This window comes from Grammomys surdaster, unplaced genomic scaffold (genome assembly GCF_004785775.1).
Source record: "Grammomys surdaster isolate TR1022 unplaced genomic scaffold, NIH_TR_1.0 126035, whole genome shotgun sequence".
NCBI lineage: Eukaryota > Metazoa > Chordata > Mammalia > Rodentia > Muridae > Grammomys > Grammomys surdaster.
This window is the reverse complement of record NW_021620848.1, coordinates 4207263-4233897: the sequence shown is the minus strand read 5'-3', so window position 1 is coordinate 4233897 and position 26635 is coordinate 4207263. Positions and strand designations below refer to the sequence as shown.

Here is a 26635-nt window from a genome sequence, read left to right as displayed (position 1 = left end):
TCCTCACAGGACCACTAGGTGGCAGCTTTGGGATTAGTGCTGGGGCTTGGGCTCCAGGGTGAACAAGTCCCTGTCTGCTCCTTTTCACAGCCCAGTACCCTATCTCCCATCCCTACTGTGCACCCCCAGAGTCCTGCTATTTAACATTCTTGGCACCATTCAGATCCCTGGAGCAAAGTACAACTGTCCTGTAAAGTCTCCTGAGGCTGGAGCTGTTACCCCTATTTTACAGATGACACAATAGACTCAGAGCGAGTAACCCCAGGTCGTTCAGTGGGGTTTAGGTGCCGATCTGTTTAGCTGTGCTCCCCCAAGAGTGGAGCATGACTTCCTCAAGACTAGTGATAGGAGTCCCAGGTCAAGAGACAACAGGGGAGGGTGTCCCAGAAAACAGGACAGGTCTCTAATCCTGGAGGGATGGCTGCAGGGTGGGGACAGGGCTAGTCAGCCGGGCCCACAGGTTCAGTCCCTTCCTGAGCTCTGGGGACCCAGGGGAACTGGCAGTCCTCTGGGCTGGTGATACTTGGTGACTACTGGCTACTGATACCCTGTGATGTTCATTGTCCCTCCTGATGTTTCCCCAAGGACACGCCAGAGCCCCAATCGCAGCTTTGCCAAACATAGCAGAAGCCAGGGCCTTCAGAGTAGAATCCACCATCACTGACCTGGGCCAGACGGTGTCCTCTATTAGGAGCTCATTTCAAGGAGGTAGGTCCCTTTAAAAGGAGACCCTGCCCCAGTTGGGGGAGCAGGCCATGGAAGAAGAGGTGCTTTTTTTTATGTGCCAGTGTGTTTTGAGATGATGAGAACTCCTGGCTCCACCCAGTGCCACATGCGACTATGAGGTTAGACAAAGAGAAGGACTTTTCACGAAGGAGAATGGGAACAGCATCAGAGCACTGTTTCCAAGGTCCTACTTGCACAGCAGGGGCATTTCTAAAGTTGCGAACATCAGAGACAAAGATCAAGGGCAAACGGGGAGACGAAAAGGCTCCGTTTGGCCGGTGAGGTTGTGGGAAGGGTAGAAGGGAGTCAGGAGGCACGTGGTCCAGGGCCCAGTGTGATAGCTACAAGGACAGGATCTGTGTGGCTGGTTGGGACCCAGCGGGCAGCTGGGACAGGAGCCCCACTGAGAGGGGAGGGGCCTTGCTATCTCAGGTGTGGAAGGAGCAGGTTAAGTAAGGACGGATGGGAGTGCTTCTGAGCTGAAACAAGGCGGGAGGACCGAGGCCTGCAACTGCAGGGTAGCTGAGCTCTTGCGGGAAGTCGGACAAGCCCCAGGAATCCTGGCTGCCCCCATGGACTGGACGGCCTGGCAAGAGGGCTTGTGCACTGAGACCCAGGGTCAGGCCCAGGGCCTTGTCTGGAGCTGAGGCCTCCGAAGGGGCTGGTGTCTGTGAGGAGCGGTGGGTCAGACCCTCCGCGAGGATCCTGCCCCGGGAGGAGCAGTGGGAGGCGGGGCGGAGGGGGAAGGCTGGAGGAGGGGCCGGGCCTCTGTCCACCTCGTCAGTGCTGGTTGGAGGGACGAAGGGGCGCGGAGCCCGCCGAGCAGAGGGTTCCCACAGGCAGACAGAGCCGGCTGCCATGGCGCTGCTGGGGCCTGTGATCTGGGACCCTAGACGAGATGTCTACCTCCTGTTGCTGCTACTGTTGCTGCTGCTGCCGCCCTGGGTGCCGGCTGGTGAGTGTGGCTGGGCCTGAGTGTGGGTGGGCTGGCCTGAGAGAGTGGTAGTGCTAGAGGGAAGAGTATCCCGGGCCCTAGAACTTGTGGGGACGGTGGGGGTGTTTTAAGAACTCACTTGGAGAGCTCGGAGTGTTCTGGTAGCTTCAAACTGAGGAGTCTATGCAGTGGGGCCAGGAGGCTGAGGGCTGGTGTGGTCTGCAGAGCCGATCTGGGAGAGCTGGCGTGGTGTGGTGTAGTGTGTTTAGAGAAAAGCTGGGGAGTTTGGTGTGAGGTGCTACTTAGGGAAAGCGCGCCGGGCTAGAGATGGAAATGCGTGAACTGGAGAAGTTTTAGCAAACTCAGGCAGTCACCATAGGGTCTGCCGGAGTCATGTGTTGACCCGGGGTGCAGGTGACATGTAAAGTTGCACGGAGGGTGGAAGTTCTGTCTGAGGGGATTGATTGTTGAGAGTTGTGTCCTCGCTGAACTGGCTGTAAGTTGTCCGGCATGTTCAACTGGCCTTTCCTGGCAACAGGAGGTGTGGGTGGGTGGGTGGGGCTAGGTTAGGCTAGGGGAGGGGGAAGAGAACTAGGGTTGGGGGAAGGCTTGCCCACATGGCTCCCTTCTATGGGTCCTCTGCCGGCACTTGAGGGGCGACCAGTAGAGCTGTTCTGGGTCTCTGGGATGGCTAGGGATTTGGGATCATAAGTGTGTGTCCCCTGCAGCAGGTCTCTGGCATTCCTCAACTATGCTGGAAGGGCTCCCTGAAGCCAGCCCAGGCAGCCAGTGCGTTGGCTTTGTCCAAGTGCATTCAGCACTGAGCCTGGAATTCCTACTGGGGGGTCTGGAGGACGCTTTGGCTTGGTCGCTATAGTTACGAGGACAGTAGGGAGGGCCTGGCTTCCCCTGCAATCCGTGAACCCCACCAGTGGCATTCCCCCTGCCTGCATACAAAGCCTTTATTGCCTCTTCCTCTGGGGAAAGAGGGAGGATGAGGACCCTGGGTATAGCGAGGACCTGTGTTTTAGGGAGGAGACCAAATGAAGGTTGGGGAGGGGAGGGGAGGGACCTAGAAGCTGGTACCTGAGTCAAATGAGGGTGGAGAAACCAGGCAACTCTGTACCTTCTTAAGGCATGAGGTTCTGGGCTGTGCACTCTGGATCTCTCCCACACGCAGTACACAGATGCCCATGACAGCTACACAGATGTGTGGCAGGGACTAGGAGACACACTACAACAGGACAGGTGTCCACAGGCACATGCCAGGTCTCCCCTGTGAACTCACTGGTAAACTTGCTAATGAACCTACTGTGTGTCACCATATACACGGCACTCGCCTGCATACACCAGTTGTGTACACCAGCAGGCCTGCATTAACTTTCATGCATTTACGCTCAGGATTGTACATGCGTGTGGACTGTGAGGTGGGCAAACAGGTGTATATTCCCCCAGACCCTCAACAGGCTCTCAGGGGCCGTTTCCCTGTGCCTTCTCTACAAACACCAGTACCGAGAGCTGACTGAGCAAATGGAGGTGCCAGGGACTTTGTGACTTGAAAGCTAATTTTCATCCCGGAGGAGATGAAAGTTCTGGACCAGACCTGATGCCACCCCTGCCAGGCTCTGAGCTGGGCCCCTCCATCCCAGCCACTCCACAGCAGAGGATTGCTGGTTGCTATGGAGAGGAAGAGGCATCTTGTACTACAATGGAACACGTTGGGTTGTTCCCACCCCCACCCCTTCCCTGAACACCCAGGGAGCACAGTGCACAAAGGGACAGCCAGTCTTTCCCAAACTTGGCCCCTCCTCCAACTTAAGGGGTGGGACTGTAGGAGAGAAACGGGGATGCTGTATACTTTCAAATAATGTGGGGTCTGCTGGCTACTGGGCTTTAGGAAAGGTTTGCTGATGTGTGATCATGCCAGCCACTGTGCAGAGAGATTTTAACCCTCCCAGAAGCCAGGGAAGCTGGCTTCCTACCTCTCTGTTTACAGAACAGGTAAGCAAAGTCCAGAGAAGGTCCCAACTTGTTTAGGGTCACAAGAGCAGTGTGCTGCAGCAGGGCCAGGATCTCAGCAGGAGGTGGTGGGTTACAGTTCTTCTTTGTACCTCTGTTAAGTGGGGCCATCATTCATTCCGAGGATTGTTTCCAGACTGGATGCACTAATGCTTTGAATGTGAAGTGTGGGGGTTGAGCAGGACCCCTCAACATCAAGGACACTGTATTGTTGTGTAGTATTATTATTACTATTATTGGTGCGTGCATTGGCGTGTGCATGAGCATGTGCACACACACAGACCCAAGTGTGGAGGTCAGAGGGATTGTGGAGCTAGTTCCCTCCTTCCACCTTTACATGGGTTCTGAGGGTCAGACTCGGGTCCTCAGGTCTCCACAGCAAGCCAATACCTGAAGAGACATCTCAGTAGTCCTCAAGAAAATTTCAGACAGAAGCACATTAATAGTCACTAGGGGAACTGTTCACAGTACAAGTGGCAGGTTTGAACCCTCCCTGCATGTCTTTCCCTCACTCAGAGACCTGAGACCAGGGACTAGCAATCCCAGTATGTACCATGCTGGATACCGCATTGGAACACCTACGCTCACCATTGCTGTTATTCAGTTATGCCTTTTGGCCTCAAGGATGAACATCTCTGAAAGTATGCCTAGGCTTCTCTGCCTTCTGGGGTATCTTTCCCTTTTCCAGATGAGTTTGAATGGGTGTTGAGTGTCAGTGACCCTTTACTGCACTATACCCCCTGGGGCCCTGTGCTGGCTAGTTTTATGTCAACTTGACACAAGCTAGAGTCATCAGAGGGGAAGGAGGCCTCTGAAATGCTGAGAAAATATTTCTGTAAGATTGGGCTGTAGCAACCTGTAGAGTACTTTCTTAATTAGTGATTGGTGGGGGAAGGGCCTAGCCCATTGTGGGTGGTGTCGCCCCTGGGCTGGTGGTTCTGAGTTCTATAAGAAAGCAGGCTGAGCCAGCCATGGGAAGCAAGCCAGTAAGCAGCAGCCCTCCATGGCTTCTGCATCAGATTCCTGCCCTGTTTGAATTTCTGTCCAGTGATGAACAGTCATGTGGAAATATGAGACAAATATACCCTCTCCTCTCCAGTTCTCTTTTTATTGTTGTTCTTCATTGCAGCAATAGCAGCCCCAGGGCTGCTGAGGCACAGAGAAAGTGAGTACACTCAGTAAACTAGCTCGGGCAGAGTAGCAGTTCCTAAGCCGGGACTGGTGCGGGGACTGGTGCAGTGGCATGACAGCTGCTAGGCTCAGGGTAGACAGAGTGCTTCTCTCCCAGGATAGCTTATACCTTATGCTTCCCTAGTGCTGGGGGTGCAACCCAGGGCTTTCTCATAAGCTAGGCAAGTGCTGTACCAAGAAGCCGTACACCATTCCCCAGACTCTAAGACTTTTCTGGTGAGGGGAAGAAGGGCCGGGGACATATTAGGTTGACAATTGTTTGGCACACAATTTCACATGCTTCTGCAAATGCAAGTTTTCAGTCTCTTTATGATGGGAAGCAGTTTTTTTTTTTTAAGTCTCCCTTTTCTAGTGTGAACCAAGTACATCAAGATGGCGAAACACACCTGCCTTTAGTACAGAGCACTCACGACGAGGTGAAGGTTACTGCAGGCAATGACTGCTCTCCTCAGGGTGGGGCAGGGCACAGGTCTGAGGAAAGGGCCAGCATCCTGTGTCTGTGTCTGTTAATCTCTCCTCTGCCAGGTCAGCCCAGGCAGTCTGAGAGGTCAGGAGGGATTTGTAAAGATAAGCAGTGGCCCCTTGTTGCCCTGGCGACAAGGCCCCGCCTCTCCAGCTAGTCCCTAGGGAGAACTCCTCCCCTCCCCTGCCCAATTGGTCTCCTGGGCTCACTGTGAGCCCGTCGGGTCACCCTGGAGTGCGGTGGGACTGAAGTGAAGAGTCTCTGAGTTGTAAAACGGCAGATAAAACTGCTAACATGTCAGGAAACTAGGCAGTGAATGACCGACCCGCGCAGGTTCTGGGCCTGTTTGTACCCTCCTGCTTTGCTCCTCTAGAGCCTTTCAAACTGTGGGCTGGACTCTGCCTCGCAGGTATTTCTCACAGTAACAGCCCCCTGCTGGGCTCGGGGAGGACCCATAGAGGAGCAAAGCCTCCTTCCCCTGATGCTGTGACCACTAATATAGTGGGCTCAGAGCTAGGGGCCAAGCTCCAGGTTGTGGTGAGAGATTCCTTGCGCCACAGAGATAAGAATCTGTAATTTGACCGGATTACAATGTGTTGGCATGGGGCCAATAGTCAGGCGCTTTATAAGAGGAGTTATAACCACTCTTCTCTTGGGGCCTTCAGAGCCTAGGGCCTCTGACCATCATGGCCACTGCCTCTCGAGGGGGCTCCCTGGGTGTCAAGGCATCATGCACATCATTTTGGGGCTCCTCACAATACTGAATCTGTCTGACGCTTCAAACATCAGACATGCTTTTTCCTGAAGGTGTTCCGTCCACTTCCTGCCGCAGGTCCCACCCGTTTTCCCATCTCCCATCAAATTGTCTTCTTACCCTCACAGGGCATCTATCCTGGGACCTCCAGACTTCCCAGTCTGTCCAGTCAAAGAAGCAGAAGGCCCCACCACTGCCCGTAAGCTCGGACAGTGGCCCAGGCAGGCAGTGGCCCCTTTCTCCAACCCATATGTTCAGGCTTGGCAGAGGGTTGGGACAACTGTGAACTGAGGGGCCTCTTAGCCAGAAAGTATATCAGACTTCAGAATCTGACCCCTTACTTGTCTCTGGTGGATGCTAGGCCCCAGTATGGCAGGAAGAACCTTGGACACTTGAGATGGCACTGCGCAGCCATGATGTCTCCCTGGGTCCACTATCCCCATGGTTTGCTGTCCTCCATCTTAGGAGCTTGGGGATCTGGCCAGCAGACGCCCTGCCCCCGTGGAATGTGGATGACGCCTGAGAGGCTGCCAACCTTATCTGGAGGGGCGGGGGTCTTCACCGTCTGGGGGAAGGGAAGGTGCAGGGCCTGACAGTCTTGCTGCTCAGGTCTGGTTAGTGTCCCCATGACAACTTTGGGGGAGGGTAGGTCCTGGAGCTCCAGGTGGTGGGTAGAAGGGTTTCCCTCCCTCACATCTGTGTCTGTACCTGAGGCTTTGAATCCTTCTTTTACTCAAGAGGAGAAGGGTGTTCAGTAGAAGCCTCTCCCCGAGGTCTCACAGCTCATGGATCTCTGAGCTGGGTTTGGACTCAGGCCTAATAGTGGCAAGGCTTTCAAGCTGGGATAAAGGGAAGGAACGATACTCACTGACTTTGTCTTCTAAGTCAACACCGGGTGCCCCAAGTGTGTAGACCCTGGTCAGGTATCAAGTGAGAAGGTCCAAGTCACTATACCTGCTTTGTTTCAGGTATTTGCTTGTGGGGGATGGTGTGAGTGCTAAGGGACCCTCTGGAAGTCCCCAGGCAAGCTGGCAAGAAGGCGGGACCGGGATGGGTTAGGAGTGAGAAAGGCAGAGCCAGGTCCTGCCTTTGAAGTCGCCCATTCTTTTCCTGGGGCTGAGATCAGAGTCTCAGGTTTCAGTGAGAGATGGAGTTACCAGACCCCCAGCGGGGGGTTGGAGGAGGTAGAAGCTGTCCCCTCCTTTGACTCCTCCACCCCATTTTAGGCTGCTGAGTGGACACAGGCCTACAGAATGGAAAGGCCTGGCGAGCTCTTTCCTGGTGTAGCAGGAACAACCTGGCATTGTCACCTATTCCTTGTTAACTTATCATGTGATGTCAGCAAGTCTTTATGTCCTTGAGCCTCTATTGCTTGTCTGAGGACACAGGACAGTCCAAGCCTCCTAAGGGTGCTCCAGGGGGGGCCCAGAGAGCTTGGGCTGTGTCACAATACTGTCACAGGGGAGCTGCTCATCCTGTCCACTATCTGCTCTACAGATACAACTAAAACCTTCCTCAGGGCCTCAGGCTGTAGCTCAGTCCGGAGAACGGTTGCCTTTCTCCAAGGAAGCCCTGGGTATGATTCCCCAGCACTCCATAAACCTGGATTGGTAGTGTATGCCTATAATTCTGGCACTTGGGAGGTGATGCAGGAGGATCAGAAGTTTAAGGTTATCCTTGGATATATAGCAAGTTCCAGATCAGCTTGGATTACGAGATAGTGCTTCTCAAAAATAAGCACAAAATAAGGAAATAAAACCACCTCAGTTCCAGGTGTAGATACCTCCATTTGTGATCAGCTTGTAGATGCCCTTGGTGTGCACACAGGTTCTTGAACATGGACGCACCTGTGTTACTGTTAGGTTTGTGTCTAATGGTGGGGAAGAGTGGATCATGCAAACCCTGCCCATATTGCCAATATGTTTTCTTTTTTACAGGGCTGGTTCCTTCAGAGATCCCAAGTGCCTGTGCCTCAGACCCATGTGCTCCAGGGACTAAGTGCCAGGCTACAGAAAGTGGTGGCTACACCTGTGAGCTCTCAGAGCTTGGAGGCTGTGCTAGTCAACCATGCCACCACGGTGCACTGTGTGTGCCCCAGGGCCCAGATCCTAACAGCTTCCGTTGCTACTGTGTGCCTGGATTCCAGGGACCCCACTGTGAACTGGACATCGATGAGTGTGCCTCCCGGCCTTGCCACCATGGGGGCACCTGCCGAAATCTGGCGGATCACTACGAGTGCCACTGCCCCCTGGGCTATGCAGGTAATAGTATTGGTCACCTTGGGGAGCTGGACCATGGATGGGCATGGAGCCCATCAGCTCCATAGTGTGAGCATCCGGATTAAGCTTTGGCTCAAGTCAGGAGATGCCCCAGGCTGGCTGGCAGCTTTGTTAACCACTCTTGGGTTGGCTGCACAACTGATGTTTCTTGGGTTAACCTGGAAGGTGGGATCAGCGCTTGTATGTTTGAGTGTTAATGTGGGGCCTGGCACATATCAGTTACTTGACAAATACTGCTTTTTGTCCCTGCTACAGAACTGAGTATGGTCCCCATTGGAGATGGGGAATAATCCTCAAACATCCCTTGCAGGGCACACCTGCCTGGTTTGGCTTTCACAAGGATGCCCAGATGGTTATTGCTAGCATTTCTTCAGTCTAGACCTGTGTCAAGCTGCCATGTAGACCCCGTGTGGCTCACCTGATAGTATGTAATTCAGACCTCAGTCCTCTAGGCATCCTGAATTCAGTGATCCACTGAAATCCTTTCCTGTTTGTGATGGGGATGAGTCCTAGCTGTCCTTGTTCCCTAGAAATAATGTGCTCAGCACCATGACTGGCATGGACACACGTGGCTGTCTTCCAGGGAACACCTCCCCCCAGTCCCTTCCTACTCCTACATCTGCCTTCTAGGGCTGCCTAATGTCAGGAGGGAGGGGACGGCTGGGGACAGGTCCTCAAAGGATGTTTAATTTAGTGCAGTCTGGAGTTTGCAGCATAGACACTGGGGTGTCCATTAACCCTGAATTTAGATATCGTGCTCAAACTGTGAGGCAGTTTGAAGTCCCATCTGAGCAAGTGGTACAGACTGGGAACCAAGTCACAGGACGGACATGGAGGGATGAGATGACAGTGTGGAAAGAGTTGGTTAAGACACATCCCTGCATCTCTCCTCTCTCATGGTCTGAGTGTTTGTGCAGGTGAGACTGCACGTCCCAGCTCTCTGCATATGTATGGTAGCTCTAAGGGTGCTCTGAGCATTTTCTTGTGTCATAATCTGTGTATACTTCCGTGGGAATCATCTGTGTGTCTGTCGGCAGACATGTGAGCACTGTCTGTGCAGGATTCCGGCCAATGTGATGTGAGCAGGCAGCTTTGCGTGACTCATTTCCCTCTGGCTCATAGCAGGGTGGGGGAGTTGGGATTCCAGGAGGCCTGGGCCTGGCTCTCCCTGGCACAGAGGATAGGAGTGGGGCTGGAGGGTCATGGGAAGGAGGAGTCCTGAGGCTGGCTGGACTGAGATGTAGGGAGGACTCCAGCTGGGGTCAGTTGGCTCCTAAGCCCCCATGACAAAACCTACTTAGGTGGCAGGGGAAAGGCCGTGGACATCTACACTGACAGAACCTGTCTTATAAATCCTCACACCTGGGGATTCTCCATCTCCCCGTCTCCACCCCTATCCAGGAGAGGGCCAACATATACTCAGAGTTTTCCCAGAGGCATGAGAAATCCTCTAGGTAGAACTAGAGACTTCCAGTTTTAAAGTCAAGATAGCATAGGAATTGGTGACCCTACTCCAGTGTGTCCTGCCCAGAGTGTCCCTCTTCTGTGGGGTCCCTTCTTCACATCCTTCTCAAATCTACCACTGAGGCTTCTGAACCACACACTGCTGAGCTGCTGTGCTGGTCTCCCTTTTCATTGCTGTGGTAAAATCCTAACAAGAAGCAAGTAAAGCAGGACGGTTGTCCTTGTGGGGATGCTGTCGATCATGGCATGGACTGCACAGCAGAAGGAACATGAGTCACCAGGTCACACTGTATCCTCTGATGCTGGAGCTCTGATTGCTTTCTTCCTTTTGTTTGTTTCCCCCCCCCCCCTGTTTTTATTCAATCCAGGATCCCAGTCCTGGAGAGTGTGCTCCCCAGATTCAGGGTGGATCTTCTCTCGTCAGTTGAATCCTCCTGTAAACTCTCTTACAGACATAGCCCTTAGAAGATTCCAAATCTGGTCAAGGTGACTGACCACAAAGATTGACTATTATTATGCCTAACAACATCTTATTTTTTTTTAAAAAGGATTTAATTATGTCATGTGTATGCAGGTAGTAGAAGAGGGACCTGGGTGAGAGGATGCTAGGAACGCTCGCTATCTGAACATCTTCATGAAAGCTAAACCAAGCAGGTCTGCTCTTAGGGCAGATGTGAGCTGCTTAAAGTGGGCACTGGGAATGGAACTCTGGTCCTCTGGAAGAGCAGGAAGCTCTCTTTATGGCTGAACTCTCTCCAGGCCCAAAGCCTGACCTCTCTTGATGAACAGGAGTCTGATTGGGCTCTAGTACCTCATGCCCTCCTGCCTTTCTTGGCCACTCTCCTCTGGTTCTATCTTTTCTCCATCCTTCTCCCAGGGCATTATGCCTCTGCCTCAAGAGGGGTGCCAGCAACTGTCATCATTGGCTTTACTCAGTTTTCAAAAAGCTGTTCCAGAAGCCTCTGCTCCGCCCGTTCCCGGCTCCCTAGAACAGACCCTGGCTCCTGTCCTCACAGGATCCAGCTGTCTCTCTTATTGTGGTCAACATTAATAAACAGTAGCCCTTTCCGACCCACACCCTGCGGTGAGGTTGTCAGGGCAAGGAGGGTCTTCTTGCTTCTACCCGGCTGCCTGGGTCTATGGGCAGCACTTCCTCTGAAAGAGTGAGGCATATGTAACTGGACTGAGGCTGCTGGTTGGGCCCCTTTTGCCCCTTTAGATGTGGTCTCCGTGTCTCTTGTCCCTGTCCAGGCGTGACGTGTGAGGCCGAGGTGGACGAGTGCTCGTCAGCGCCCTGCCTGCACGGAGGCTCGTGCTTGGACGGCGTGGGCTCCTACCGCTGCGTGTGCGCGCCGGGATACGCCGGTGCCAGCTGCCAGCTGGACGTGGACGAGTGCCAGAGCCAGCCGTGTGCGCACGGTGGCGTGTGTCACGACCTGGTCAACGGGTGAGCCCTTGGCGGAATGCCCTGGCTGCGGGGAGGTGGGCTGCGGGATGGGCTCGCGCTCAGCTCCCGCCCGCCCACGCCAGTTTCCGGTGCGACTGCGCGGACACGGGTTACGAAGGCCCGCGCTGTGAGCAGGAGGTGCTGGAGTGCGCCTCTGCGCCCTGCGCGCACAACGCGTCCTGTCTCGACGGCTTCCGGAGCTTCCGCTGCCTCTGCTGGCCAGGTGTGCACGACCCTCCACCCCACTCTGTGTGTGTGTGTGTGTGTGTGTGTGTGCGCGCGCGCGCGTGTGTGTGTGTGACAGTTTCCTGATCTGCAAACAGGGTTGCTAACAGCACCTGTCCCTTGGGTTGCTGTGAGAAGCAGCGATGTACCTGGCACTCAAGAAGGGTGTCTGAATGTTAGTATATAGAATTTGTAGCAATTGGTAGCTGGCTATTACTAGTCCCTATTGTCCCTCTGTCAGTATCCACATCCTGATGATGTCCCTGTTGGGTCCTGGGTTGGCTTGGGTCATGGAGGGGAACTGCCTAGGCACACGTGTTTCCTGATGTCTTTTTGTGTGCCCCAGGCTTCAGTGGAGAGCTGTGCGAAGTGGATGAGGATGAATGTGCATCGGATCCCTGTCATAACGGGGGCCGGTGCTTACAGCGCTCTGATCCGACTTTGTATGGGGGTGTTCAGGCCACCTTCCCGGGAGCATTCAGCTTCAGCCACGCTGCTGGCTTCCTTTGCAGCTGTCCTCTGGGCTTTGCCGGTGAGTTACCTGCTGAAGAAGCACTCAGTCAGGGTCTAGAACTCCAAGGATGGATCCAGCCTGCCCAGTACCCCGCCTGAATCCATACTCTCCTCTCTCTTTCTCAATGGGTCTCAGTCTCCCAAGTTGTAAAATGGACCCTTTTGGTTCTGGTCTGGCTCTGACGGTGCACCTGAGCCCCACCTACCCCCCCCCTTTTTTAAAAAAAAAAAAACAGGGAATGACTGCAGCGTGGATGTAGATGAGTGTGCCTCAGAGCCATGCCTCAACGGAGGGAGCTGCCAGGATCTGCCCAATGGTTTCCAGTGCTACTGCCAGGATGGATACACAGGTGCTCGACTGGGGGTGGCTCTGGCATGGAGGAGATATGATCCCTTTTGGCTGAATGTGGATTGATGCATATGGAAAATGAAGCTAGAGGTGGCCGTGGTGGCACAGGTGACAGCTGAAGGGGGCGAGGTGTGCTGAGCTAGAATCCCAACTGAGGGGGAGAAACTGGTCAGTTTGAGTACAGTCAGGACGGAAGCGTGGAGCAGGTGGTACCAAGGCTGCTAAGTGATCCTCTACCCTGGGGAATGTTGGCTGGTGACTTCAGCCCTGTGAGTACTGAGTGTCCGTGAAGCCAGGGCCAGCTGGGGGGACAAGAGACTGACCCCAAGAGAGAGGCCTGGACTGGGGCTCATATATGGATGTCTGGTGGCTTGGGCCCTGAACTCTGCTATCAAATCAAAGAGGGACAGAGCTTCTGTCCAAGACAGCAGGAGGCAGCACTGTGCGCAGGTGCCTGCCTTCAGAAGAACATGTTTTGGCTCTGGGGAGCTGTGCCTGTGTCAGTGGTTGGAGTGTGAAAGTTCTCCATGTAAAAACCACCCGGGAGCTGCACACAGACTCCTGTCTCTAGTGTCCCTGCCCCCACTGGAATGTGGGTAGCACTCCCCCACATGCCGGCATTCCTGCCTAGCTCTGTTCCCTGAAGGTTTCTGGAGGCAAGTTCCTTTGCTTGGGATATATCCCCTCTCTCCTATCTTAGCCACGCAAACATATTGGGGCTGAATGCTCCCCCATGTTGGGTACCCCACGCCCTATCCACTGTTCCTATTGCTTGAGTCCCTCCCTTCCACATCCTCCCACAGTGGCCCACTCCTCCATAGTCTCACAGGGAAGGGTTTTCTATCCCCATCTCATGGACATGGCAGTGAAGCCTAGAGAGGGGTGTCTTTTTTTTTTTTTTTAGGTTTTTCCGAGACAGGTTTTCTCTGTGTAGCCCTGGCTGTCCTGGGAGAGGGGTGTCTTAAACAGCGTCTGGGGGAACCTAGATCCTTCCAGTTAAGGAGTTAGTGAGTGACAGGGAGAGGGAGCTCTGAGTTCAGAGTCCTGGAGGAGAGATCCTAGCTGTGAGGCTGGGCACAGAGCCCAGCCTCCCTTGAGACACCACAAGGCTCTGGACTGGAAGGTCAGCCTGGCATTCCTGAGTTGGCTCCGAAGAGCGCAGGCAGGCTGGGAGCCCTGTTTCTAAGCCTTGGTGCATCTGTAGGTGATGATGGGGCTGTGGGTGCTGGGCCCATTCCTGGGGAGCCTGTGGCTCCTAACAGGTAGGAGGACTGGGGCCTCTCAAAGGCAGAGTGTCCAGAGGGTGCCTGGTAATTGTGAGGAGGAGAGTGTAGGTGTGTGGGCTGACCTAGCCTCACGGGCTCCTCTGGGCCTGGGTCTCTATAGCTGAGGTGTGGGGTGAGGATGACCTCTGGTTGGGTTGTGGAAGCTCTGGCTGAACTGGGGTTGCTCTTCGGCCTTTTGATTGTGAAAAGGAAGATGGGGTGGCACCTTCCCAGGCAGTGTTCTTGGGCAGACCCCAGGGTAGAGGGACTGAGGAGTGACCCCCAGGGTGCTCAGTATGCTCCAGGTGTATCCCCGTGGCTGTTCCATGTCTAAAAAGGCTCTGCCAAGCCCTTTCACTGGGTACCAAGGACAGATTCAGGCTCCAGAGGGAAACTACAGCTGAGTAAACATATTTTCAATACAGGGTTCTGGGGAGCCCTGTCTGGGTGATGCTGAGTTTGGGTCTTTGGGCTATCTGGTAGCTGTCAAGTCAGCTACCTTTAGAAGTTCTTTCCCACCAATCTCCAGACAAACCAGAGGACTCTTTCCAAGGTGTCATCTGGCTGTACTCCTTTGCTGCATATGAACCAGCCACTCACCTGCAAACCCTCTATAAGGGAAAGCTTGAACCCTCTGTGGGCTGGCTATGCAGGATGAGGAGAAGTTTGAAATAGTAAGGGAAGTTGAGGCATGACTTTCCAAGAAATACTTAGAATAATAGCAAGTTCAAGGCTTCCAGGGGGCAAGGTTGAGGCTTGAGAGCCTGGTAGGCCTAGCCTGTGACAGTCTTGAATACTAAGGTGAGTGGCTGGGTCATATGCAGCAGAGGTGTATAGCCAGGTGACACCTCAGAAAGAGACCTCCGGTTACTCTGGAGATGGGTGGGGAGGAACTTCTGAAGGCAGCTGACCTAGAGGCTACCAGATCTGGCAAAGCAAGAGGCATGGGGTGGAAGAGGAGGTGGAGCTAGGGAAGGGGACCCTAGGGGACCTGGTGTGTAGGTGCGGAGGTCAGCATCACCATGAGGCATTTGAGTTCTGGTTGGAGACTGTGGCTCTGGCATGGTGTACTGACCCTTGGCTGATCTCTCCCCTTTAGGCCTGACATGTCAGGAAGATATGGACGAATGCCAGTCGGAACCATGCCTGCATGGTGGAACCTGCAGCGACACTGTAGCGGACTACATCTGCCAGTGCCCGGAGGCCTGGGGTGGACATGACTGTTCTGTGCAGCTCACAGGCTGCCAGGGCCACACCTGCCCACTGGCTGCCACCTGCATCCCCACCTTCAAGTCTGGCCTCCATAGTTATTTCTGCCGTTGCCCACCTGGGACCTCTGGGCCTTTCTGTGGCCAGAATACTACCTTCTCGGTTGTGGCTGGCAGTTCAGTGTGGGGATTGGTGCCAGATGGTTCCTCCCTGGGTCTGGCACTGAGATTTCGTACCACAATACTTGCTGGAGCCCTAGCTACTCTCAAGGACAGTTGGGACAGCTTGGAGTTGGTTCTGGTGGGGGCCATGCTCCGGGCCACACTCTGGAGTCATGGTACTGCTATGCTTGTCCTTACATTGCCAGACGTAGCCTTAAATGATGGGCACTGGCATCAGGTGGAGGTGGCACTCCACCTGGGAACCCTGGAGCTGCGGCTCTGGCATGAGGGCTGCCCTGGCCAGCTCTGTGTGGCCTCTGGTTCTGTGGCTACAGGTCCTACAGTCTCGGTGGCCTCTGGGCCTCCTGGGCCTTACTCCATCCATCTGGGTGGCAGGGCCTTTGCAGGCTGCTTCCAGGATGTGAGTGTGGAAGGACACCTTCTGCTGCCCGAGGAGCTCAACGGAAATGTGCTCCTGGGTTGTGAGCGCAAGGAACCTTGCCAGCCTCTGCCCTGTGTCCATGGAGGGGCCTGCGTGGACCTGTGGACTCACTTCCGCTGTGACTGCCTGAGACCCTACTATGGGTCCACATGCACTGATGGTGAGGGGTTAGCAGGTCGGGAGGTAGCATTAATGCCGGGCCCCTCCACCTCCTGGCCTCACCCAATACTGTTTCTCCCTGCAGAGGTTCCTGCTGCCACCTTTGGCTTGGGCGGTGCCATGAGCTCAGCCTCCTTCCTGCTCCACCAGCTGCTAGGCCCAAACCTCACTGTGTCGTTTTTCCTCCGCACCCGTGAGCCTGCCGGCCTGCTGCTCCAGTTTGCCAACGATTCAGTTGCTAGCCTAACCGTGTCCCTGAGTGAGGGCCAGATCCGGGCTGAGGTGCTGGGTCACCCTGCTGTGACCCTCCCTGGGCGCTGGGATGATGGACTCCCCCACTTGGTGACACTCAGCTTTGGGCCTGACCAGCTAAAGGACCTGGGCCAGTGGCTGTATGTGGGTGGAAGGTTCTACCCTGAGGACACCCAGCCCTGGGGTGGGCCCTTCCGAGGCTGTCTCCAGGACCTACAGCTCAACGGCATCCACCTCCCCTTCTTCTCTTCCCCGATGGAGAACTCAAGTTGGCCCAGTGAACTGGAAGCCGGTCAGTCCTTCAACATCACCCAGGGCTGTGTCTCTGAGGACACATGCAATGTGAGTGCCTGGGAGGGAGTCCTGAGCTAGGATCCCAGGACATAAGGCAAGCTGAGGCTCAGGACAGCCACATGAGCTGCTCACATTCCTGTCACCAGAGTGGCAGACAGGAGTGCCCCATCTCCTCCCTGCCCAGTTCTTTCCTTCCCATGGTCCTCTTTGTATCAGTCTCAGGTGACATCCTGACCTAGACAGAGGATGGGCCTCAGCCTTTCTATAGCTGCTGCTTGGGGGAAAGAGGCACGGAGGTTCATCAGCAGTACAAACTAGACAGCCTCTTTAGTGGCTGGGCCCCCAGTGGGGCCTCTCTGGGCCTACTGTCTCATCTGTAATGTAGGGGTGATGACAGGTTCTCCTCGACTCTGTGATGAGGTAATCTTAGGGATAGGGTGCTGCTTTCGTGAGTGCTCACGGGTGTCCCACCTCTTCCATAGCCCAATCCCTGTTTCAATGGTGGAACGTGCCACGTCACCTGGAATGATTTCTACTGTACCTGCTCCGACAACTTCACAGGGCCCACCTGTGCCCAGCAGCGATGGTGCCCCAGGCAGCCGTGCCCTCCGCCTGCCACCTGTGAGGAGGTTCCAGATGGCTTTGTGTGTGAGTTTGTGTCCTGGGTGCTGGGTACCGAAGATGGTTAGAGATCTCTTAGGGTTTATGGGATGTTGGGCAGTGGACTAACGGCCCCAATATGGCTGGTCACTGCGGTCTTAGAAACAGACTCTTAGGCGAGGTATGTGCTGGGGTTTCCAAGGCAACTTCAAGGGAGCCACAGGAAAGGAAGATTGGGAAGGGGTATGTGGTGTGTGAGGTTTTAAAGTCCTATCTATAGACAGCTGAAGTGCAAGGTTGAGAAGTTGGTAGAGGTTTTGAAGCCTGCCAAGCAGCTCAGAGACCAAGGGGTCTCACGTTGCTCAGGCTAGCCCTGAAGTCACCATGTAGCAAAGAGTGATCTTGATTTGAACTTGTGATCCTCCTGCCTCAAATTCCCCAGTAAAGGGACTATGGATATGGGCCCCTAGAACCAGTTTGTTGGGTGTTACGGATGAAGTCAAAGCCTCCTACCTACTAGGCAGTCTACCAACTGAGCTACTACTTACATAGGGTAAGGAGGAGAGGGATGTCCTGGACCCGAACCTGTGTGCAGTGAAGAGCCAGACTCCTTCAGGGAGGAGGGGAGCAGGTTAGATTTATGAGGAGTTAATATTATTAATATTATTAATGTGTCTAGGGCCTTCAGGATAGCAGGTCCCCTTAGGGTTACCCCGGAACTGATTCCCTCCAGGAGGAGAATGCATAAGGGGTGGATGAGGGAGCTGCAGTTTCTGAGATCAGGTGACAGGTGGGTGCATGCCCTGGTCAACAGTTGTGGATCATGGACCCTATCACCTGCTGGATTGGGGGACAGGGCTGGTGTAGGAGAAGTCTGGTCGGTCATTTCCCAGCGGCTCTACCTCTCTCTGTAGGTGTGGCCGAGGCTACGTTCCGCGAGGGCCCTCCTGCTGTGTTCACAGGCCACAACGTGTCCTCTTCGCACGCTCTCAGCGGGCTCACCCTGGCCTTCCGCACGCGGGACCCGGAGGCTGGGCTGCTGAGCGCCGCCTCCGCCGCGGGTGCTCACTCCAACATCTGGCTGGCGGTGCGTAACGGCTCGCTGGCTGTAGACGTGGCGGGCTCGGTGCTGCCCGCGCCCGGGCCGCGCGTGGCCGACGGCGCCTGGCATCGCGTGCGCCTAGCTCGGGAGTTCCCAGAGGCCGCTGCCTCGCGCTGGCTGCTGTGGCTGGACGGCGCGGCGACACCCGTGGCTTTGCACGGCTTGGGCGCGGACCTGGGCTTCCTGCACGGTCCGGGTGCTGTGCCTCTGCTACTGGCCGAGAACTTCACAGGCTGCCTGGGCCGCGTGGCGCTCGGCGGCCTCCCGTTACCCTTGGCCCCACCGCGGTCCGGCGCGATGTCTGGGGCGCGCGAGCACTTCGTGGCCTGGCCCGGGTCTCCGGCAGTGAGCCTCGGCTGCCGCGGCGGGCCCGTATGCACGCCCTCGCCCTGCCTGCACGGCGGCGCCTGCCGCGACCTCTTCGATGTCTTCGCTTGCTCCTGCAGCCCGGCCTGGGAAGGACCCCGCTGCGAGGTCCGCGCTGACCCATGTCGCTCTTCGCCCTGTGTCCGGGGCCAATGCCATGCGCGCCCGGACGGCCGCTTCGAGTGTCGCTGCCCTCCGGGCTTCTCTGGCCCGCGCTGCAGGTGCGGGTGGCCAAGGGACCTGACCTGGGGACAGCACTGGGTAGAGCTGACTGCTGATTTACCAGGGGTGGGGTTTGGAGGGAATAAATTCTCGGTAGCTAGTTCAGTTTGGTACCCATAAAGAGAAAATACAGATTATATTACTCGACACAATTTGAATTTCAGGACAACATTGTGGTTTGAGGAGAACATGGAAGGCAGAACTAATCAGGGAGCATGGTTCTGGAGTTTTGCATCAAGCTGCCTTGATGATGTTGCCTTTGCAACTCCCCCATTTCCTTCCAGGTCCAGAGCTGTCTTGCCCTGGTCTAGCTTTCTTCTCTCCTCAGTTTAGGAACGGTTTTGCTCTGCTCTTTAATGTCAGCACTTAGCAAAGGCCTCAGCTCTTGTGGGGTTGGGGGAGCAGCAGAATGACAGCCCCGTGTTCCTTAAGGTGGGCCTGCATTCCCCAGATAGAAGCACTATGACCAGTTCCCAGCACCTCATTGGCCTTGCATTTCTCTGCAGGTTGCCTATCCTGCCTCAGGGATGTAGCTTCAACTCCACCTGCAAGGATGGCACCTCTTGTGAGGGTGGCCCCTTAGGCACCAACTGCAGTTGCCAGGAGGCTGGCCTCAGGTGGGTCTGGAGACCAGGGCCTGGAATGTTGACTGGGAGCTTGCCCCTGGGATTCCCAGCCTGGGCAAGGGAAATGAGGCCCTCCTTGTCTTGTTCCTCATTGACTTCAGTGCCAGATGATCCACCAGTGTCTTTTGGTTCTTCTGGGACTTCCAAGACCAATATCTATTAGGCAGACACTGGCTGGGCAGTACTCATCACCCAGTTTCTTTCTCTCTCTCTCTCTCTCCTTCTCTCTCTCCCACTCTCCTTCCTTCCTTTTTACTTTCTTTTTTGGTTTTGTTTGTCTGTTTTTCTTTTGAGGCAGGGTTTCACTATGTACCTGGCTGTCCCTGGAACTTAATCTGTAGACCGAGTTGGCCCCAAACCTGCTTCTGCCTTCCAAGTGCTGGGATTAAAGGTGTGCACCACCACTGCCGGCACACACAGTTTCTTAAAGCCCTTTGGTCCTCAATGGACATGGCCAAAATGCAACTTCTGGGCCCCTAGGAAGTGTAGTTGGCATCCCTGTCCTTCAACATTACCTGCCCCACCCACCCTGATCCAAGCAGGAAAGCAGCTGGGTAAACTTTTTTTTTTTTTTTTTTTTTAAGATTTATTTATTTCATTTATGGGTACACTGTAGCTGTCTTCAGACACACCAGAAGAGGGCATACAATCTCATTACGGATGGTTGTGAGCCACCATGTGGTTGCTGGGATTTGAACTCAGGACCTCTGGAAGAGCAGTCAGTGCTCTTAACCACTGAGCCATCTCTCCAGCCCAGCTGGGTAAACTTTGATGGAGGTGGGGAACAGCTGGGGACATGGGAGGCAGCTGTGGGTGGGAGGAGGGCTTTGCTTTCTCAGTCGCCATCTCTTCCAGATGTCAGAGGCTCGACCAACCCTGTGAAGCCAGCCCTTGTTTGAATGGGGGCACCTGCCAGGTGGCCAGTGGCATATTTGAATGTACTTGCAGTGCAGGATTCTCTGGCCAGTTCTGTGAAGTGGTGGTGAGTAGTACCCAGGGCTGGGCAGCTAGGCCTCTTTAGACCTTAGCAGGACAGTGGGCAGGGAGGGTATGGCCCTTGTGGACTTGACGGTGGACAGGCTTTGCTGAGGGTGGGGAGAAGATACCTAGGCCCCTTCTAGTAAGTACCCCATGTAGGAGTTATTTTCACCTTAGGGAAAGCTTAGCCCCCCCCCTCTTCCCCATCCATCAGACACAGTCTGGAGCTTCCCAATGGTAGCTAGGGTAGCGGCAGGGGGGACAGGTTGGGATTTTCCAAGTGTACTCTGGGACTGGCTTCTCAGACTATAGGAACATAGAGTCTGCAGTCAGTCTTAGGTTCCAGAGCCCAGTTTCTGAAACAGATCAGGCTTGGACACTGTAGGTATCCCTCACCCCAAGGCACCCCAAGGAGGCTCAGCTGGCAGAGGTCTGGGCCTGTGGGGGGCACAGAGCTTTGGGGAGGTTCCTGGTAAGGAGTCCCCTTTGCTTCTGAGAAGAGTTCCTGTCAAGGTGAACTTTATAGCCTTTGCCTCCTCACCTTCCCACTATAACCCCCCCCACTCCCCCTTGCCTTCCCACTATAACCCCCCCACCCCACCCCCACTCACCAGGGGGAGGAAATGGTTTTACAGCTCCTGCTGAAGTATTGGAGAGGGGGAAGGTGTGAGCTTTATAGCTTTGGGGCTCCCTTCTTCGGGGCTGAATGCTGGGATTGGGTAAGCAAGTGACAGAGTAGGCCGAAAAGCCTCAAGATGTAGGGGAAAGAGTGGTGAGTGGGGGACCCCAGTGTCTGTGTCTGGACTGCTGGGGTTCTCATTCTGGGACTTGGAATCATTACTGGGGGCACCGTGGGACTCTGTGACTGGAAATGGAGAAATGCTGCACTCAACTCCAAACCAGGCTGTCAGAGCAACCCCTTGTGAGCAGGCAGGCCATAGTGAATCCTGTCTGTCCTTGTCATCAGAGAGCTCAGTTCGTTCCGGCTCTGCTTTCTGTTCTTGCTTCGCTTCAGCTGACTGTTGATTCAGTGACACCCCCACAGGCACTCCTGGAATGTCTACTGTCTATCCTCCTAGCCAGGGCTAGGCAACACTCCCCTAGCATTGGCTGGGACATCCCTGGGGCTGTCTCTCCTAACTTTGGGACACTTCTCTGAGTTTTCTTGTCTTCCATCTCTTGCAGAAAAGCCTGCCTCTGCCTCTGCCGTTCCCACTGCTGGAGGTAGCAGTGCCCGCAGCCTGTGCCTGCCTCCTCCTTCTCCTCCTGGGCCTTCTCTCAGGAATCCTGGCTGCCAGAAAGCGCCGCCAGTCTGAGGGCACTTACAGCCCAAGTCAGCAGGAGGTGGCTGGGGCCCGGCTGGAGATGGACAGTGTCCTCAAGGTGCCACCAGAGGAGAGACTTATCTAGGCTTGCCTAGCTGCTGGTGCCATGTCCTGAAGGTCCTAAAGGGTCACTGTAGGACTTCTACCTGGAGATCCAAGGAGATGGTTTCCAGAGCTGGGACATCCATAGGATGTGCTCCCATGGTTGGCAGTCCTTGCTCCTGTCCATCATGGACTCAGGAAATGGGGAACAACTCAGGGAAGCAGAGGAGGCTTTGAGAGTCTGCACTTCTCTGACCTGCTGGGCTGTATACAGGGCACATGTGGGTGCCATGGTATGACAGGGTGTGTGTGTGCCTGTGTGTGTGTGTGCCTGTGTGTGTGTGTGCCTGTGTGTGTGCGCACACACACATCTGTCTGTTGAGGAAGAGGAGGAGAGAAGAGAGAGAGAGGAGGGAGATTGAGAATGTACATGGGGATATGTTGGTCTGCGGATTGTAATGTGTTATGACTGTGCTGAGGGCTTCATGTCTGGGGACAACCCAGATGGATACCTCTGAGACAGGGGCAGCCCAATGCTGCACATTCTCTAGCATTGGACAGGGCAGAGCTTACTCAAGCACCTAGGCTTTGGTCTTGACATCTTGATCACCCTCCGAGGACAGCCCTTATCCTGAAGAAGCTGGGAAACGAAGACTTTCCTTGGTTTCCAGAACAAAAGCCCTTTTAGGCAGATCTGATGGACAGTGTCATGGCCATGTCTGTTGGGCAGGTCTGCAGGAACCAAGGAGCAGCTAGCTGCCCTGGGCTGTCCTGCCTGCTGTGGGCATTTGCCAGAGTGGAGTAACCTGTCTGCCTACCTCACACGGTTATTCTGAGGATCTGAGAGACAAACAGGCAAAAGTCCTCCAGTCTGATGGAAAGAACTGGCTGCCCTTTTGGGTGTTGGAAAGTGTCTCGCCTGCCTAGAGTTGAAAGGGCTTCTTGGAACCCTGGCAAGGAGGTCAGAGGGGTGGAAGAATGGAGATGCCATTCTCCTCTGTCCCTGGCCCCTGCAAACCCACTATCTTGTGGTTCTCTGGCACAGGCTGTCCCTTTGCCTGCAGTTCTGTTGCCAAGGAAGGCCTCAGTTGTGTGCCAAACAACAGTGCACGGCAGATGGACATCAGACAGCCTCTACATTGGCTCTCGGGCCGCCGAAGTCGATTACATCCTGTGGCTACTCAGTGCGCTTGACTTCTGACACCCCCTCCCCCAGGGCATTGTCCTACAGGTCTAGCCTCCCACGAACTCCCCAAAGCCCTCTGACTTGGAGACGCGTCCTTTGTCATCCTTGTTCACCTCCTTACTGGAGTTTCCACATGCATATGCCAGGCGACTTTCACACAAGGAAGCTGGGTGTTTCCAGGTCTCAGTTGCCTTTGCCTTGGAAGGCACAGACTTGGGGGAGCCAGGGGCCCGGTAGGAGCTTTGATATGAGACTCTTGGATGCTAAGCTAGGAGAGTCACTTCGTTCTTACCCTGTAGTGGTGGGGCCACTTTGCCCCCAGCTGTCTCCATGTCCCTCAGGAGAGGGGAGAGGAAACTGGTCCCTGGATGAACTGTTGCAGTTGCCAGCTCCTGTGGAATGCCAACGTAACATTCCAGTTCCACCACAGTGTCACCAATGTGGCCTGCACAAGTACTCCCTTGGGGTAGATGCTGTTCTTGCCTAGATATGGGGGAGGGGTGGAACTTGTTCCTTCATATAGTTCTGCCCCCCTACCCATTCATAATTTCCTCACTGGGAGGGACAGTGTAAGTGGCTCAGAGCCTCAAGCGTGCATAGGCTGGAGTACAGTGACCTCTGCTTCTGCAGAATGGCTGGTGGAGATGGCTAAGTGCCTGCTCAGGCTTCCCAACCCCCAGAGCTCCTTGAAGGACTCAGGACTACAGCCCCCTCCCCAGTTTTATTGACCACAAATAGAGTGCATTGTTGGGACTGCAAATTCTACCCAGTGAAATGGACAGATGACAACAGACGTGCACTGGCTCCAGTGGACCACAGGTGTGTGCATTCCCAGGCTGCCCGACACCTTGTCACCCTACTGGCCCACTGGGCTGGGGCACTGCCTCATCTTGGGTGGAACCCAGAATTTGCTGGGATGGAGGAAGTGAAACTGAGGTCTGTCCTGGAACACCAGAATGCCAGGAGGCTTCCCATGACCCAGGTGAGACTCCATTCCCCAGCAGCTGAGCGCACCTCCAAGACAGAGCCCTGGGGAGGGCGCATCTCTGGCCTAGGCCTCAGGGACCCATAAACAACCTCTTGGACACAGAGAGGGTCCCTAAAGTGACAGGGACCTCTGATGATCCAACCTCCTTGTTCCCAACCCCCAGAAACCCTGGGGTAGGCTGTCTGACCATTTACACGTAGGAAATGAGAAACCAGGTCAAATGTGCACAATTTCCTGCATGTCTCTGATGGATGTTTTCTTAAACCGTTAGTCTGTGTTTTACCTTGGTTTATTGAAAGGAATCAATTTTCAAGATTCATCAAATCAATAAGGTAAAAAGGAAAAGCAAGATCAAAGAAACAATAACAAAACATTTCATTATAACTTTGGTGACTTGGGCTCAGGAATTTCTGCACTGGCGTGAAGCTGGAGACAGTGGGGAGGGCTGGCTTCCAGGCCCCCACTTGCCCCAGGCTTAGAGGCCACATGTATTCACTCCACAGGGGACTCTCGGGCCCTACCTGATCCCGACCCAGGAGGTCAAATAGCTGTGCCTCCCCCTTTGTCTGTGGCAGGAAGCTTGTCCTTTGAGTTGGAATCTGGGTCAAGTGGCAGGAGGCAGAGCCTGAGCTTTGATTGACATGAAAGCCCAGAGGTATGAGGGTGGCAGAGAGCTGAGGGCAGCTCCCAAGACTCAGATTTGGGGGTTCTTTTATAGAGTTGCTGGTGTTCCCAACCTCTAGAAGGGCTGGCTGGGCAGGGTTTGCTGACCATTAGGTCTCTAGACCCCAGGCCTTCAGGAACAACTCCAGTTTGGTGCTTAGGTGAAGACTCAGAAGAGTATATTGCTAGAGAGGTTTGGAGATGACCACCAGGGAGACATGCCAGCTCAGGGGTGGTCCTCGCTTCAGCCCCCCAAACACCTGTGTCCCCCAAAGATGTGCTTACACAGGGTGTTACTGACATCTGCCCTGTGGGGTAGGGCCCAGCAAAGGAGGAGAGCTGGGCTTGAGAGCAGCCTTGAGCTTCTTGACTCCTCTTGGGCCGCAGGAGGAAGGTGGTAAGATATGGCTGGCCCAGTTGACATATAGTGCAAAGCCCACACAGGGTCAGTGCTGACGGTGGTGGCAGACAGCTCTTCTGGGATGGTACCATTCCCAGGGCCAGGCCTCAGAGATGGGCTGTGGAGGAGAGGGGGCAGAGAGAGTCCTTTTGCCCCAGTGAAACCTGGTCAGAAACAGGACACTGGGGAGGCACTGTACTGGACAGTGGCATAAGGCCTGCTCACTCGAAGGTCTCCCATTGCCTGCGGAGCTGCTCCACGGAGGTGGGGGCTGGGGCCAGGGCCGGGGCTGGGCTTGGGCTCACATCTTGCTTGGTTTTTCGTAGCAAATCCTCAAAGGGGTCTCTGACCTGTGCAGAAGCAGGGGGCTGCAGGGTTGGCTGGAGACTCTGGGGTGGTCTGGGAGGCAGCAGTGGGGATTCACCAGGTCTCAGGGCCAACCCCTGCTTGGCCTCAGCAGCCCTGGCACTTGAGCGGGCCAGAGGCAATGTTCGGATCCTGGAGGGAGCAACCGCTGGGGGGCCAAGTGGCTGCAGGGGACTAGTGTGGGCACCCACTGGGATCTGGCCAAAGAGGTTGGGCATGGAGAGAGCAGAGAGGTTGGGCTGAGATCTGTGAGGGGCATAGAAGCTAGAACCAGACAATAGAATGCTAGGTGTGTATGCTGGCCCCAGGGATGCTGGAGGGGTCCCAAAAGGCCTGGCTGGTGTAGAGCTCAGGGGCATGGTGGGTGGTACTACTGGCACAGATGGGACAAAGGGATTAAGTGGTGTCTGTGCAAAAGGAGTGGGTGTCACCGTTGGGGGGAAGCTGAGCTGGGGGGTGAATGGGGTGGCTACACTAGGGGTAGCAGGATGGGATGGGATGGTGTGGCCTGTCCAGGCTGTATTAAGTGGGTCCAGGAGAGCAAGCAGGGCGTCACTGCCTGTGCCTGCAGCTCCTGGGGCTGGGCTGGGTGGCTGCAGAAGTTCTGGGGGGCCTTGGGAGACAGCTCTGGGGAGCAGCCCTGACAAGAGGCCTGGGCTCAGAGCAGCTTGTCTTTCCCGGTCCATCTGTAGCGGCTCTGAGGAGAAGTCACCAAGTGGGCCACCAGCAGCCTGGAGCTTGGCTGGCCGGGCAGTGGGTGGTGGAGGCACGATGCCCAGCTCAGGGGTCTTTCTGCCTTGTGGCCTGGGAATGGTGATGCTGCCGGGAGTTGGGATGGGAGTCTCCTCCTTGATGCTGGGTCTCAGGATGCCCTCCTGGTTCTGGGGTCTGAGAGGCAGGGCTGGGGAAGTACCAAGCAGAGCTGAAGGCTTCTCAGGGGAGGTCATGGAGAGCTTGCTGGGGATGGCCATATCGTCCTGACCCAGACTCCAGAGCTTACTGTACGGATGAGCAAGCTTCAGAGCTGCCACCGTGCTGAGGCCCCTCTCACTTCTGCACAGGTCCAGCCTCTGTGGGGAAGGAGGGAGGAAGTGATGACCATTGTTGCCCAGGCAACAGTAGAAAGTACATGCCTGTTCCCAACCCTTCCTACATGTCAAGCACATGGCTCCTGGCACTGGGAGGAGTTTCAGGCACCCAGGACACCTGCAGAGACCCAAGCCCTACTGTGTCCCACAATGCAGAATGAATCTCCTGTCTTTTTACAAAAGCCTAAGCTTGCCAAGCAGTTTTAGGAAAATGTCTCCATCTGTGGGTCACCTAACAACGGCTTGGGCCCTTTTGCTGTTCAGAGATTGTGGTGTCTTTGATTACCCTCAAAGGGGCAAGTGTGGCCCTAGGCCTGGTTGAAGGCACAGGAGCCAGAGAAGAGACTGTATCTGAGTCCTGACCATGCCACATGCCACTTGTAGGCTATTTGACCTGAGCTAGACTAGAGCTGCTTCATTCCCAGCAGGTGGACAATCTATGAATCCCAGAGAGGGGAGGTGACTGACAGTCACTGGGAGAACCAATTCAGAACCCAGGAGTTTGATCCAAGGAGCCCTGGTGGGCCTGGGCAAGCC

General features: G+C 55.0%; 2 protein-coding genes across 4 annotated transcripts in view; one reads left to right on the top strand and one right to left on the bottom strand.

The window, feature by feature from the left end:
* The first annotated feature begins 1583 nt into the window (after positions 1–1583).
* On the top strand, positions 1584–23965 carry Crb2 (crumbs cell polarity complex component 2). Its single transcript, XM_028754697.1, has 13 exons — positions 1584–1681; positions 8025–8348; positions 11082–11277; positions 11361–11500; positions 11849–12034; positions 12252–12365; positions 14729–15601; positions 15686–16194; positions 16629–16794; positions 17661–18435; positions 18943–19053; positions 19918–20044; positions 21226–23965. Exons 1-13 carry the CDS (start codon positions 1585–1587, stop codon positions 21448–21450), a joined length of 3843 nt encoding a protein of 1280 aa, XP_028610530.1. The 5' UTR covers position 1584; the 3' UTR covers positions 21451–23965.
* Dennd1a (DENN domain containing 1A) overlaps positions 23853–26635 on the bottom strand; it is a 473969-nt gene continuing 471186 nt past the window's right edge. For all 3 annotated transcript variants that reach the window (XM_028754699.1, XM_028754700.1, XM_028754698.1), the window contains one exon: positions 23853–26080. In XM_028754699.1, coding sequence (XP_028610532.1) covers positions 24866–26080 — 1215 coding nt within the window. In that variant the 3' untranslated portion in view covers positions 23853–24865. The remainder of the gene's footprint in view (positions 26081–26635) is intronic.